General features: G+C 36.3%; 1 protein-coding gene across 1 annotated transcript; it reads left to right on the top strand.

Annotated features, from left to right (window-relative positions):
* The first annotated feature begins 342 nt into the window (after nt 1-342).
* tnfaip2b (tumor necrosis factor, alpha-induced protein 2b) lies at nt 343-7,052 on the top strand. The gene is made up of 11 exons (XM_067385149.1): nt 343-439; nt 1,263-1,938; nt 3,243-3,354; nt 4,126-4,248; nt 4,355-4,449; nt 4,593-4,685; nt 4,768-4,894; nt 5,253-5,378; nt 5,467-5,622; nt 5,789-5,910; nt 5,992-7,052. The coding sequence occupies exons 1-11, from the start codon at nt 382-384 to the stop codon at nt 6,152-6,154; spliced, it is 1,851 nt and encodes a 616-aa protein (XP_067241250.1). The 5' UTR covers nt 343-381; the 3' UTR covers nt 6,155-7,052.
* The last annotated feature ends 7,300 nt before the right edge of the window (nt 7,053-14,352 follow it).

Raw genomic sequence — 14,352 nt, 5'->3', positions numbered from 1 at the left:
AGGATATTTTACAGCCAACCACATGGTTCTAAGGCTGAATGTCCATGTTACGTATTGTTAGCTCTAATGGTGCAAATGTTTTAACGAAACAATTGTAAAATCTGATATCAAAACCCTAAATCAAGAAGAAAAAAATTATATGTCTGTTTAACTTATTATCTGATATATCTGTTTTTCTTCTTATGCTATAAATAAACCTGTCTTGCCCGCTATCCAGATCTGTGGATTGCTCCATAAGGGATAAACTGTGATGTTGAAAGATAGGATATGCTCCGCCCAACAAGCCCTTGCGCTGATGATGACTATAAAACTGGGTCCACCTAGAATGAAATAATTCAGTTTTTCTACGTACCTGATATCTGTTTTCCTTCCTCAGAAGAGATGACAAAAAAGTTCGGAAAGCTAAAATTTTGGAAACACAAAAAGATCGATACACCAGGTAAGAAGAGTTGATGCTCATTGGGTCTCCTATAAGCTATGTTCAGTAAACAGTCATATTTCAACATTTTGTGATGTGAAATGCAAAACTTAACCTTATTTTGTAGAGTTATGCGCATCTTGTTTATGAAGATCTGCATTGACATTCTAGGCTTAAAGAAAAAATAACATTATTTAAAGGTTTTGTTTTACATTTCTTTCCGTGTTTTATTATGGAGTCAGGAATAAATCATTTAAACTCACTAAAATGAAAAACTTAAGTGTAATCATATTTTAAATTTATGATATTGTTAAAAATGTATTATATATTTAATAACATCATGGTCACACTTTAGATTAGGATCCAATTCTCACTATTAACTACGACTTTTGCCTCAAAAAATTACTAATTACTGCTTATTAATAGTTTGTGATGTAGTTGTTAAGTTTATGTATTGGGTAAAATTAAGGGAAGAGGTCATGCAGAAGAAGGCATTAATATGTGCTTTATAATAAACAACCAATATCCCAATGTGCATGCTAATAAGAAACTAGTTAATAGTGAGAATTGGACCCTAAATTAAAGTATTACCAAAATCATTATGCCGTTGTTGTTACTTTAGATCATTTATTTTAATTTAATTACTAATTAAGATAATCACACTTGTGATGAAATTGTACATGAAGTTAAAAAGATGGAAACAAACATGATATAACAATGTTTTTACAGTCATTAAAATGCATCACAAATGAGGCCATATTACATTTTTCCTATACATTACATAATATATATGAATGGTTTTTAAAAGGATAAAATGCAAGCATCCTTTTTCTATGCTCTACAGAGGTCCCCACTTTTAAGGTCCCCACTTTTAAGCAGTATCTACAAGAATGTCACTTTGTGGACGCAGGGAAACAATTGATCATACGAGAAGACCGTTTGTTTGCATTGAAGCAGGAAGGGATTGGATCCAAAATGAAGCTGGGGGAGGAAGAGGAAGATTCAGAGGCTAGACTGGCAAAAGACTATGAGGATCTGCTTGAGTTGGTGATGCGGACGCTGGAAAACTCCCTCGACCTCCAGAGTGCTGAGGAGCAGGAGGTACTGAAAGAAGCGGTCCAAGCTGTTCTGCAGGAGGAGGAGCAAGACATGCGCTGGGAAGGGTTTCAAGAAAAAGAACGCCCACCGTGGAGGCCGAGGCGGTGTAAACAGAACCACGAGGCTCTGCTTGAGCGACTTGTTCAGAGGCGGATGGAAGAAGCACAGTTAGACCCAAGCACTGAGATACATTCCTCCATGCAACAATCGATCACTTGCAAAGCAAAACAACTGAAAGAAGACTTGCTGAAAGTTGTGACCTGGGTGCGCCGCTGCTACCCAGAACAAGAGAATGTGTGCCAGTTTTATGCCACACTGTACCATAGGATCTTCAGTGCCAAGCTGAGAGAAATCGCAGAGTACACACTGTGTGATGAGGACTGCATTCTTTTGTTGCAGTGGGTGAAACAGGATTACCCCAAGTAAGAGAAGCAAATAACACTTGACTGTTTTTTCTCATAATCTATCTATTATCTTCTCTTAAAATTGCCTTAGTTAGAAATAGAAATTGAGACAAATGGGATGATTATTGACATACAGATCATTTGGTCTACAGTCATTAGCAGGGCTTGACATTAACACCCGCCAACCCACCAAATGTGAGTGGATTTCAGCAGTGGGTCACTCCTACTAGCCATTTTGGTGGGTTGAAATTTATATTCATTTTTCATTTGGTAGTCTTTTAAAAATGTATCTGAAATAATAAACTGAATGCAATGTAGTGTTGTAAAAAATATCAATTTTTTGATACAAATCAATACTGAAATATCTGAAACGCTTCCAATACTCGTTTTCTGCAGAATAGATACACGATACCAGCTGAGCTTTCTCACTCTCTCATGTCTCCGACAGCGGGTTGACACACAAACCCAGGTGTACCTTGTTTCATTTGCTCCGGATGAATATTGTTCATGTTACTTGGCTTGAATTGTGTTGTGGGATTGCACATAATTTTAACCATTCCCACAGATTTTGTGTGTGCACACATAAAGCCTCCTCTCAGTACTAAACTATTGAGTTATTTTTCGCCGCTTATTGCACTTAAACGGTCAAATTCACACAAAATAATGTCAAAATGCTGGTCTTGGCAAGTATTCACGTAAACACAGTCAGTTATGTTTTAAGTGAATGTAAACGGTTGAGAAAGAAAACACGTGTAACAGTATAATGGTTAAGTGCATCATGTCTTAAAGTGACAGCAGCCTAATGTACCTGCTGTCAAATTATGAGATAATATTAAAAATATCTATACGGCAGTTTTTCCTGAATGATATCAATGTCAAAATTGTGGCCAGTGAAATTGCTGAGTGGCTAGTAACTTTGGAAAACTACTAGCCACAGTGGTTGGTGAGCAAAACAGTTAATGTCAAGCCTTGGTCATTAGATATTAAACAGATTTAAAGGGATAGTTTGCCCAAAAATGAATGTTCTGTTGTCATTTTTCTCAGTATCATGAAAAAAAAAATTATCTCTTGAGAACACAAAAGAAGATATTTTGAAAAATGCCTTTCATTGTAGGGCCTAAAACAGTTAAAACAATTTTCAAAATATCATTTTGGTGTGCCACAGAAAAAAGAAAGTCATACAGGTTTGGAACAACAGGTAAGTCATGTGAGTAAATGATGACAGATTGTTCATTTTTAGGTGGAGCGTCCCTTTAAGTGTTTTTATTTTCTGTCCTCTGGGTTTTGAGGCAAACTTATATTTTGTCTTTCTTTGTTCACAGTATTCTAAATGTCCCAAAGATAAAAGAGGTGATCGATCACACAAAGCTTGATCCACTGCTTCCTGAAGACATGATTACACCATTGGAACAGCAGTTTTTGACCAGCGAGAAGGTTTGTTGCTTTATGATGAATTTAATGTTTTAAAAAACATCTGTTTTCTGTGTCACTTTAAGGTAAGACACCACAAGTATTACGTTTTCTGTAATGTTATCCTTGAAATATCCACATGAGGCATATTCTAATTAGAAATAAACACATTTGCATACAATTTGTGTTAAAAACATGAATTAATTGAATTAATGAATTAATTTGTGTTAAAAAACACATTTGCATACAATTCCAAAACAGAAATCTGAACATTGGATAAAGCATGTTCAAAATTCTAGTTTCATTTTGTTGACATATTAGAGTCTTTAAGTTTTTAAAAGGGGATTTTGGATATCTCTGTTTTTATCACTCCATAAATGAGAAAATAATGTCAACAGTCAGAAAAAAATGACCATGTTTTGATTGAAATATTATATAAATCAGGTGAATGTTATATGAACAAACCCCTCATTAAAACCCTTCAGAATATATAATAAAACTGTAAAGTTTGGTAGATGTAAATGCTACCAAAGTTTAGTTTTCTGGCTCAGTGCAGGTAAAAAAAATCCTCAGCCTTTAAATATATTGTTATTCAAGTTTACAGATGCAAATAGATAGAAGTGTAATAATATAAATACTTAAATGTGTATTTTGGGTGTTTTCTTTCTACTAGTCTGAAAGAGGTCATGGAAGCAAAATATCCCCAAATCTCACAATTGACCAGTGCAGGATAAAACATGCTTTAAATGTGATTCCAGCACAAAGGTTTAATTTGATCCCATTATTGTTCACTAGAGAGAGTTGAGCACATGCCTCCACAAAATTCTGGACAGAGAAGAAACAGCCTGGAAGGAAGGAGAACTTCCACAACTGATGGACCAGGTGGACTGCTGTCCTCAGGCCATTGATGTGATCCAGGTAATGAAAAGGAGAAAAAAATGACTAGCAATTCTTCCCCTTCATCAAGTAATGGATTTTTTGAAAAAAAAAAACTTTTTTTTTGACTTTTCCCCACTTTTCCTAGTGCTTTCATAGACATGTCGAGTATGCTCAAAAGATGCTAGGCGATGAGACAAAAGTGAGAAGTATCACTTGCCAGATGAGCAGTTTTCTGAAAGAGTGAGTAACTATAAGCTAAATCATTTTTTGCTATTCATTTCTGAAAATACCTTTCTTTTTGAGCATTCTTGCTTTTGTATTTAAGTGTGTACTTCTATATATTTTACACAGATGATTCATTAACAAAATTTCCATCCATACAGTTACGAAACTTTTCATGCAAAGGTCATCAAGAGCAAGCAGACCAACACTGAGGCCGTTTTAATGGTCAACCTATCATGCCTCATACAGTACAGGTGAGTGTCACTTACATCAATTTGAAACATCATATAAAAAGTTTTTTGAATTTGTATTGAGAGTGTTTCTTTTCCCCCACAGGGACTATATTACAAAGAATGCACATCTGTTCCCTGAAGATGTCGAAACAGATTGTCTGTCTTTATTGACTACCATGACAGAAAGCACCCAACGTTACTTTACTTCTAATATGCATAAGGAGCTTAAGGTAAAAGCAAAATTTTGTCTCTTTAACTGTTATGTATGTTTGTACATGTATTGAAGTATTTAACTGAATTGCAGCTTTAAATGAACCAGACCCTAGAGACCAACACAATAGATTTTGATTGTTTTCAAAAACACTCATTGAGGTGGTTTATCTTGGCAGTGAATGCAGTCATGTGAGCAGTTGGCTGTTGGGTCCTCATTCTTCTATATAACAAGCCTAATGATTACCTTTTATTAACTGCTTGTCTAGTTCATATGAGAGGACTAAATAAATAATAGCCTGAGCGGATCATGACCAGATTCTGCATGCAAGTTTCTATATGCATTAAATAAATATGCATTAAAATGTGTTCCTGCAGGAACTGTACAGGAAGGTGGGTTCCAACGAGTGGCTCAAGAACAGTCAAGGTGTAGATGAAGAACTGCTTGCAAAGCTGGAACAATATATTCAGAAATTCAACAACTTGGACAAAATGTGTTGCCAGGTATAAAAATATAGTTCAACCAAAAAATTGAAGAGCATTTAATTGGTCCATGATTGATTGATTGATTGATTGATTGATTGTTCACTAGGAGCTGCTGGGTGAGATTCATAAGGAGTTTCTTGCTGAATATGTACGGAAAATGATGAAGAAAAAGATCAAACTTTCAGATAAAGATCAGCAAGAGATGGCAGCATCAGAACTGTGCTTAAACAGTCAACGCATACATACATGCCTGACTGCAGCTGTAAGTACACATACAAAAAAAAATTATTTTTATTATTATTGCAATTACTTTGTTAAAATACCAGTGTAATATGTAGAAAATAATTCCTAAGAAACAAATATAATGATCCCTTTAATAACATGGCGTCGTCTAATTTTCCTCATCCTCATCAATTCATTATTTCCAGGGATCAAACATAGATTGGTTGGAAGACATTCTTCCCAAATTAGCGGAACTGTTGAAACTACAGGATCCAGACAGTATAAAGTTGCAGCTGGTAGATCTGATGAGCGTTTACCCTGATCTCAGGTATAGTGGTTTCTGCTATGGAATTGTTCTTGCAAGAATGAACGACTGTTGCATTTTCCTCATTTCTGTGTGTTTTTACAGTGAGCGTCATATTTCTGCTTGGCTGCGACTCAAGGGAAATCTTTCTTCGTTAGACCGCAAGATGATCCTGGAGAGTGTCACTTGCAGCCAAGATCAGATCGAAGGCAAGCAAGACTCGCTCCAGTTTAGCCGGAGCTTCTTTTCCATAGTGAGGATTAAATGAGTTTTGCTTCACAACATTATGCTTATGTAGATTTGCTTGCTTTTGTAGAATTGCTTGTGCTTCATTGTGCAATCATTTTGTATATACTGAAATTCTGTGAAATAAAATAGCAAATCATAATTTATATATTTTGTGTTATTCCTTTAAAATTCATCTTTGTTCTTACCAATACCCTACTCTCCAGTTTCCCATTGTAATTTGGTTTATGAAAAAAGAGAATTTATGGTAATTGCCTCTTATTATCAGTACACATATAATTCCAGTACACACATCTTAATAGTTTCTTTGCCGCTATGTGTGATAATTACTGATTATGGGAATGCCCGTAACAGACGTCTACAAACAGGATATGGTGTGAAATGTTCAAGCAGTAGCTATTCCGAGTTACTTGTGCACTCAGGAAACACACCTGCTGTCACAATGGCTGTGTAGTTCCTGAAAGACTCTGTCAGTGAAGATTTCCCGACAAGCCGTATCCTCTACAGATACACAGGATGTAGTTGTAGTGTACATATTTTTACCTCCTGCTTCCTATCCTTGGAAACAAACTGTCAATCAGCCATACACACATAATGCAAATGCATTTAACCAAGAAGATATGGAAGGAGACAACCAAACATCAATACAATCAGAAAAGACACTAAAGAATCAAAAAAGGGCCATTTATGTCTTTATTGAGGTACCAAAGGCATTTCTTGAATACTTGTTACACAGTACTGCTGACTCTTGTATGATAAATTGCTTATGATGTACCACATTTATATGACACTTTGGAAAAAAGCATTTCCCAAATGAATAAATAAAAAATTGTATTTCATCCTATTTTCAAACAAAATGTCATTTATATTAGAATAAAAATACAACCAATATAAATAGTAAACATTATAACAATAACATCTTTTAAATAAAATTAATAAAAATTATCATAGAAAAGGCATTAAGGTGCCCTCGAATTAAAAATTTAATTTATCTTGTCATAGTCAAATAACAAGGGTTCAGTACATGGAAATGACATACAGTGAGTCTCAAACGCCATTGTTTCCTCATTCTTATATAAATCTCATTTGTTTAAAAGACCTCCGAAGAACAGGCGAATCTCAACATAACACCGACTGTTACGTAACAGTCGGGGTGTACGCCCCCAATATTTGCATATGCCAGCCCATGTTCCCAACATTATGAAAGGCATTAGACAAGGGCAGCCAGTATTAACGTCTGGATCTGCACAGGTGAATCAACAAGCAAGCAAGAACAATAGCGAAAAATGGCAGATGGAGCAATAATAACTGATATGATCCATGATATCATGATATTTTTAGTTATATCTGTAAACTGTCTTTCTAAATGTTTCGTTAGCATGTTGCTAATGTACTGTTAAATGTGGTTAAAGTTACCATTGTTTCTTACTGTATTCACGGAGACAAGAGCCGTCGCTATTTTCATTATTAAACACTTGCAGTCTGTATAATTCATAAACACAACTTAATTCTTTATAAATCTCTCCAACAGTGTAGCATTAGCCGTTAGCCACGGAGCATAGCCTCAAATTCATTCAGAATCAAATGTAAACAATATAACAGTATTCAATACTCACATAATCCGCCGCATGCATGCCACACACTTTGTAAAGATCCATTTGAGGGTTATATTAGCTGTGTAAACTTTGTTCATGCACTGTTCAAGGTAAGCGCGAGCTCCGTGGGCGTGGAGCACGAGAATTAAAGGGCCAGTAGCCCTGAATCGGCTCACTTATAATGATGCCCCAAAATAGGCAGTTAAAAAAATGAATAAAAAAAAAATCTATGGGGCATTTTGAGCTGAAACTTCACAGACACATTCAGGGGACACCTAAGACTTATATTACGTCTTGTATAAAAAGTTCTAGAGCACCTTTAAGTATCGAAAAAAGCTACTTAATTTTTCTCCAGTGGTCCAATAGACTGCTAGTTGGTAGAAGACTTCACAGTTAGGCTCCACCCACAAAATATATCATCGCTGTTTGCCAAATGGTCCATAAATCCATTATTTCCTATTTCAAGTAAAAACAAAATCTCATTTGACACAAAAATACATAAAATATTTGAAAAATTAATATTTTCAATTTAATATTTAGAAAAATGTGTCAAACTGAATGTCACAAAACAGTCATGCCATGATTACACTTGTAAACAAAGTTTTTTTGGCTCATGGTGTTATTCACACCAAAGACAACAGCAAAGGCCCTTCAGGGGACAGCGGGTGACACATTTAGGATTTGGATCGGGGTAAACGACTTGAACCGCCTCCAGTATTTCCCTTATTTGTCGCTCTGATAAGACCCCCTTCCAGCGCAGCAGACCAGGTACATACTGCTCACTGCAAAACATTAAGAAAGTAGACATTTACAAATATTAATAAAACATACATTTCCAGACCTGGTATTACATATTTGAATATTACAAATGTTATACAATAACAGTCAAGTGTTATTTGGTGAGTTTACCTGTCCTCAGGGAGGTCTTGGAACAACTTACAACAGGTAAGCTTCAGTGCGTCTACATCACTGCAAAGCAAAACTTCACTCATTCTCAGAAGGAGCTTGTTCCCTTGGTCATCAGTGCCATTCTGCAGGAAACCGATACATTGGATACACTCATGACAACTCTCGGAGTGTCTGGCATGGTAATAGATATGACAATGTTGTATGTTTGGTCTTGGCAAAACAGATCTGCTATGCTGCTGCTGCTGTTAGTTGTTGATGCTGCTGCAGAGCAAGTACAGGACTGCCAGTTCATACATGACACGCTGCTGTGAGCAAGACACTGCTTCTGTACAATATAGCATATGTGAATTATCTGTAGCAGATCTGTACAGGTTTCTGAAAGCGCGCTGCAACTGCTAGAGAAAATGCTGACCAACACTGAGTCCGAAATTGCGTACTGTTGAGTAGGTACTACATTTGAGTTTATAATTTGCTTCACGACTGTTGAAAAAGTATGCTTTTCACCTACTGTTTTTCGAATACTATGAATTCGGACATACTACTCTGTTCACATACTCTTTTTCGCGTACTATATAGCAGAGAAGTATTCGATTTTGGATGCAGTGAAAGTGTTTAAAGGTGCCCAAGAACATTCTTTCACAAGATGTAATATAAGTCTAAGGTGTCTCCTGAATGTGTCTGTGAAGTTTCAGCTCAAAATACCCTATAGATTTTTTTTAAATTAATTTTTTTAACTGCCTATTTTGGGGCATCATTAACAATGCACTGATTTACACTCGGCGCCGCCCCCTTAAATCGCGTGCTCTCTGCCACACCAGCTGTCGAGTATATTACAGCGCATTTACAAAGTTTACACAGCTAATATAACCCTCAAATGGATCTTTACAAGATGTTCGTCATGCATGCTGCATGCATGCCTCGAATTATGTGAGTCAAGTATTTATTTGGATGTTAAGGTTTTATTCTGAGTGAATTTGAGGCTGTCCTCCGTGGCTAACGGCTATTGCTACACTGTTGGAGAGATTTATAAAGAATGAAGTTGTGTTTATGCATTATACAGACTGCAAGTGTTTAAAAAATAAAAAAATAGCGACGGCTCTTGTCTCCGTGAGTACAGTAAGAAACGATGGTAACTTTAACCTCATTTAACAGTACATTAGCAACATGCTAACAAAACATTTAGAAAGACAATTTACAAATATCACTAAAAATATCATGTTATCATGGATCATGTCAGTTATTATTAATCCATCTGCCATTTTTCACTGTTGTTCTTGCTTACCTAGTCTGATGATTCGGCTGTGTGCAGCTCCAGACATTAACTGGCTGCCCTTGTCTAATGCCTTTCATAATGTTGGGAACATGGGCTGGCATATGCAAATATTGGGGCGTACACCCCGACTGTTACGTAACAGTCGGTGTTATGTTGAGATTCGCCTGTTCTTCAGAGGTCTTTTAAACAAATGAGATTTATATAAGAAGGAGGAAACAATGGTGTTTGAGACTCACTGTATGTCATTTCCATGTACTGAACTCTTGTTATTTAACTATGCCAAGTTAAATTCAATTTTTGAATCAAGGGCACCTTTAAAGATTGACAGCAAGCTCATTGGCTACTAATACAGCAGGAACCAATCAGCTGTGCCCTATAGAGAATGATGTGATTGCAAGCAGATTGAGTTAAGGACCTATCAGCCTGTGCCATCTAGAGTTTCATGACAGAACTTTGCATATGTACATGTTGTAATATTCTATTATTGATTGCTATGAGGATGAAGAAAGTTTCAACCAGTATAACAAAAAGTGTTTATGGGAGAAAAAAAAGCCCATACACTAGCATAATTTAGTTTGCATTGCATCAAAAAGCAATGGCAGATATCAGTTCCCTCGACCTATGTTGTTTTTATTCATGTAACAATTGTACCTTAAACAGACAACTGGGCCTTTGTGAGTATAATCAAATTTCCAACAAGATAAGGACTTTTAAAGACCAAATGCATCAGAAAAATAGCCCTCAAAAGAAAAGAAAGAGATATTTTTTTTTACCAGTTCTTTGAATGTGTTGTGAAAATTGAGAGCGTCCTCTTTCATCTTTTCTCCAACATTTTCCCATCTCTTTTTCAGACGTTTGATCTTGCTCTTCATCAGGCAATCGAGATACACGCGTGAAACACAGTCGTAGGCGACATTCCCAAAGATCTATCAGAAAGAAAGTGGGGCAGAGGAGTGTAAAAGAGTGTAAGTGTAAAAGAGTTGTGTAAAGTTAAAGTGTGTTGAGGAATTAAGTTTTGAGTGGGTTTATGAGAACAAAACCAACCTCTTGAATCTCCTTTCCCATGTCATTCTGAGGCAGAGATGCACACTGCTTTTGGATTGCCTCTGTCAGGACATGGATTTGCTCACTCCCCTTTTTGAAATAACGTCTTAAATTGTCCTGGAAATGTATATTTAAAGAGAAAGATAGTAATTTCCAAGTTTTTCTCAAATTTAATACTGTAAAAATTGTATTAAAAAAACTGACACAAACACAAATTATTCCCGCAATCATTACTCTAGGTAGGTTAAAGCTGCCTCCTTGTCGTCATCTCTGTTTGAAACCTGCAATTGCAGTTGTTTGCGGAATTCTTATCTTTATGTGGTTTGTGCCTCGGCATGGCTCCTCAGTGCGGATGAATCTAATGTTTGCTGTCAATCACTGTACTGGTGTGGATACTGTACTTCGGAATGACAGATTATAGTCTTGGAAGTATGACCAAAGTAAAAAATTTCATGGGATAATGTCATCTGAACAAGTAAGTAACATGTCTGCCACTTTTCTTCTGACTATAACTGAGGGGGGAAAAGCATTACAGTAAATTGTGCTGCCAATGGTGTTTAAATTTAAATGCAAATTATTATTATTATTATACTTTGTTCTCAAATTGTTAATGTTAACATCAGCATTGTGTGACTATTTGTATTTAGTGTGTATTAGCATTACCTGTAGATTTCAATTAGCCTATAGCCTACTGTACAGTCTAATCTTTAACGTTAATTTGTCATACCATACAGTTTGCCATCAAAATGATAAGTTTAATAATTGCAGCTGCTCTGAGAAGAGGCTATAAATGATCCACCTCACATGTGATATAGCCTAGCTGGGACTCCTTTATGAATACAGACGTGGCGGAATGACGCAAAGACAAACGGCGACATGCTTGAATTTCCCACGTAAACCCACCAGTACCACCCAAATTATAAAACATTATTACAAGCTTACCGTTGTGAATTGGTCTAAGGTAAGGAGATAGTTTTGAACACTGGCTGGTTACCTACATACTCAAATTTATTTTGGATAATTTTTAACCCAAAAAAGTTACGGACAGCAGATTTAAGTTTTAACAATTTATAAATATACTATTGTTTGCTGTAAAATCATGATTGAAATGCTTGTTTGATATTGTTCTTTGTTAGTTCATGATGTCTAATTCATTTACTAAGTAAAGAAATGTAACATTATTATAAAGTGTTACTGCTTCATTGTTGAGAAATCTGATAGGCAGGTATGTAAGATAACAAAAAATAACCTCAGAATTTCCAGGACATTCCCTCTTAGGAATCCCCCAACTTTCCTTCCATGCATAAACTGCTGATGATGAAATAATGACATACCTGTGCTAAGTGTTTCATCATCTTTTGTACAATAGACAAAACATGATCTTCCATCTCCTTTAACATGTTCTTGAAGTTTAAGAGATCGTCACTCTCGTTTATATCCGGATTGTTGAGTTGGGGAGCATAAAATCTACAGCAAAATAAATATATGCATTAAAATGGTTTTAAGATAGAACTACTGTTATGTGGTTGCCTGTGTATGATTCATACGGGATGAATCAGAACATTATGCATATAAAACCAGTTCATTAAACACTATACAGGTTTTGAGTCTTATATAAAGTTTTTATTCTATTAAAAACTCACCTGAGTTGCCTACAGGTGCTGATGATCCGAAACAGGTACACAAAGTTTGTGTTCAGGGGTTGCCATTTTTTAAGATGTTTTTTCTCTGCATCCACATACCTAGAAAGACACATATGAACAGAAGTATAAAGGTCATATTATTTATGTATATTGGTATGAGGAAACCAATAAAAAAAACATGTTTTAAAAAATAAATGCATTTTATTTTTTGACACTTACTTCTGAACAAAACGATGAAGCTCTTTAAGACAGAGCGGTTGTGCCTTACACATAAGGGTGTTACTAATTGCTTTAGAATTTTCAATAACAGCATTCAGACACTGTAAGATAAGAACATAACATCAAATAAAGGTCATTGCACACTGAGTCCGAAATTCGCATGCGAAACTTTCGCACGTTAAAAAATAAATTCGACCTCACGTTATGTCAATCGCATTTGCACACTGCCTCCGAAACTTTCGTCCGTCAAAAAAATATTCGGATCAGGTTCGATTTTCTGCGTTTTTCGCATCCGTGGCACGCATTTTGAGAGACGTTTTGACAATTCAGAGCCACCGTACGCGAATGCAAAAATCCAGAATGCCATCTGACAAGTTGATCCACGTCGTCTACAGCACAAAACAGCAGCACTGAATGACTAACAACGTGAGGAATACAAAGAGACCGAATATAAAGACAGATTGTGCCAGTAGTAAAGCATCAAACAGAGCCACTGACATTCTGAAGTAAACTTTGAAACGCTCGGATAATCCCGCAGCTCCTTGATGAGGTGAATTCTCCTTTCTCTCTATGCAATCTCGGGATTGAATAGACCCAATATTTTCTCTTTCTTTTTCTCTAGGAGACAACTAATCGTGCTCACTGCTTGAAGACTTCATTTTGTATTGTTTTGCGATTTGTTTTGCGATTTTTTCGCAACGCATTCATTATTACGCATCGGACTCAGTGTGCAAGGTCTCGGTGCGTGACGAATTTTTAGGATTGCGAATACGAAAAAACGCATGCGAAAATTTCGGACTCAGTGTGCAAAGGCCTTAAGTGTACGATGCATATTTAAAAACCATTAAAAATCCCTTTTAAAGGATTTTGCATTGTTTTCTCTACCTGAATAACATCTAAGTACACTCTGATGAAAGTTTCTTCATTCATTGAGTCCCCATTATGCCCATGTTGCTCCTCATAGCACAGGATGTTCTGTAGAGTCTTTGAGATTTCATTCTGTGGCATTTAAAGAGGGACAAAGAAAGAGTTTTATGGCCTTCTTAAATATTTGACCATTTTTGGGGCCTCCCTGTTAGCTTAATACATTGATAATTGTTTTAAAAATGAAAGGTGGAGCATATCATGACCTTTAGTTTTGGCAGCAGTTTCCTCTTTGCTTTCTCAAACCATCCCGTCAACAGCAAAGGGTCATACACTCTGAAGACATGCTGCAAATCTGGACTGGAACATAAATGAGATCATATATTCATCAAAAGTTCATGCTTCATTAGTTTATTTCAAGCAGATATACAGAAAAGTAAGCAACAATCAACTTCATACCTGAAGAAAACATCTTTTCCCCACAGTAAAAGGCAGAAGGTCTGATCCGCAGACAGATCTCTGTTTAGCAGCAGGTCCAACTTGGTAAAGAGGTGACGGCTGTAACTGTCAGTCAGATGAACCAGTAGTCCAGCATCTTCCAGTACCGGTGTTAATCGAATCACCTCAAAGCATATCTTGCTCTGTGTGCTCTTTAGAAAGTCCTGTAACTGCT

This window comes from Chanodichthys erythropterus, chromosome 5, assembly GCF_024489055.1.
Source record: "Chanodichthys erythropterus isolate Z2021 chromosome 5, ASM2448905v1, whole genome shotgun sequence".
Classification (NCBI taxonomy): domain Eukaryota; kingdom Metazoa; phylum Chordata; class Actinopteri; order Cypriniformes; family Xenocyprididae; genus Chanodichthys; species Chanodichthys erythropterus.
This window is presented reverse-complemented; position numbering and strand designations above follow the sequence as displayed.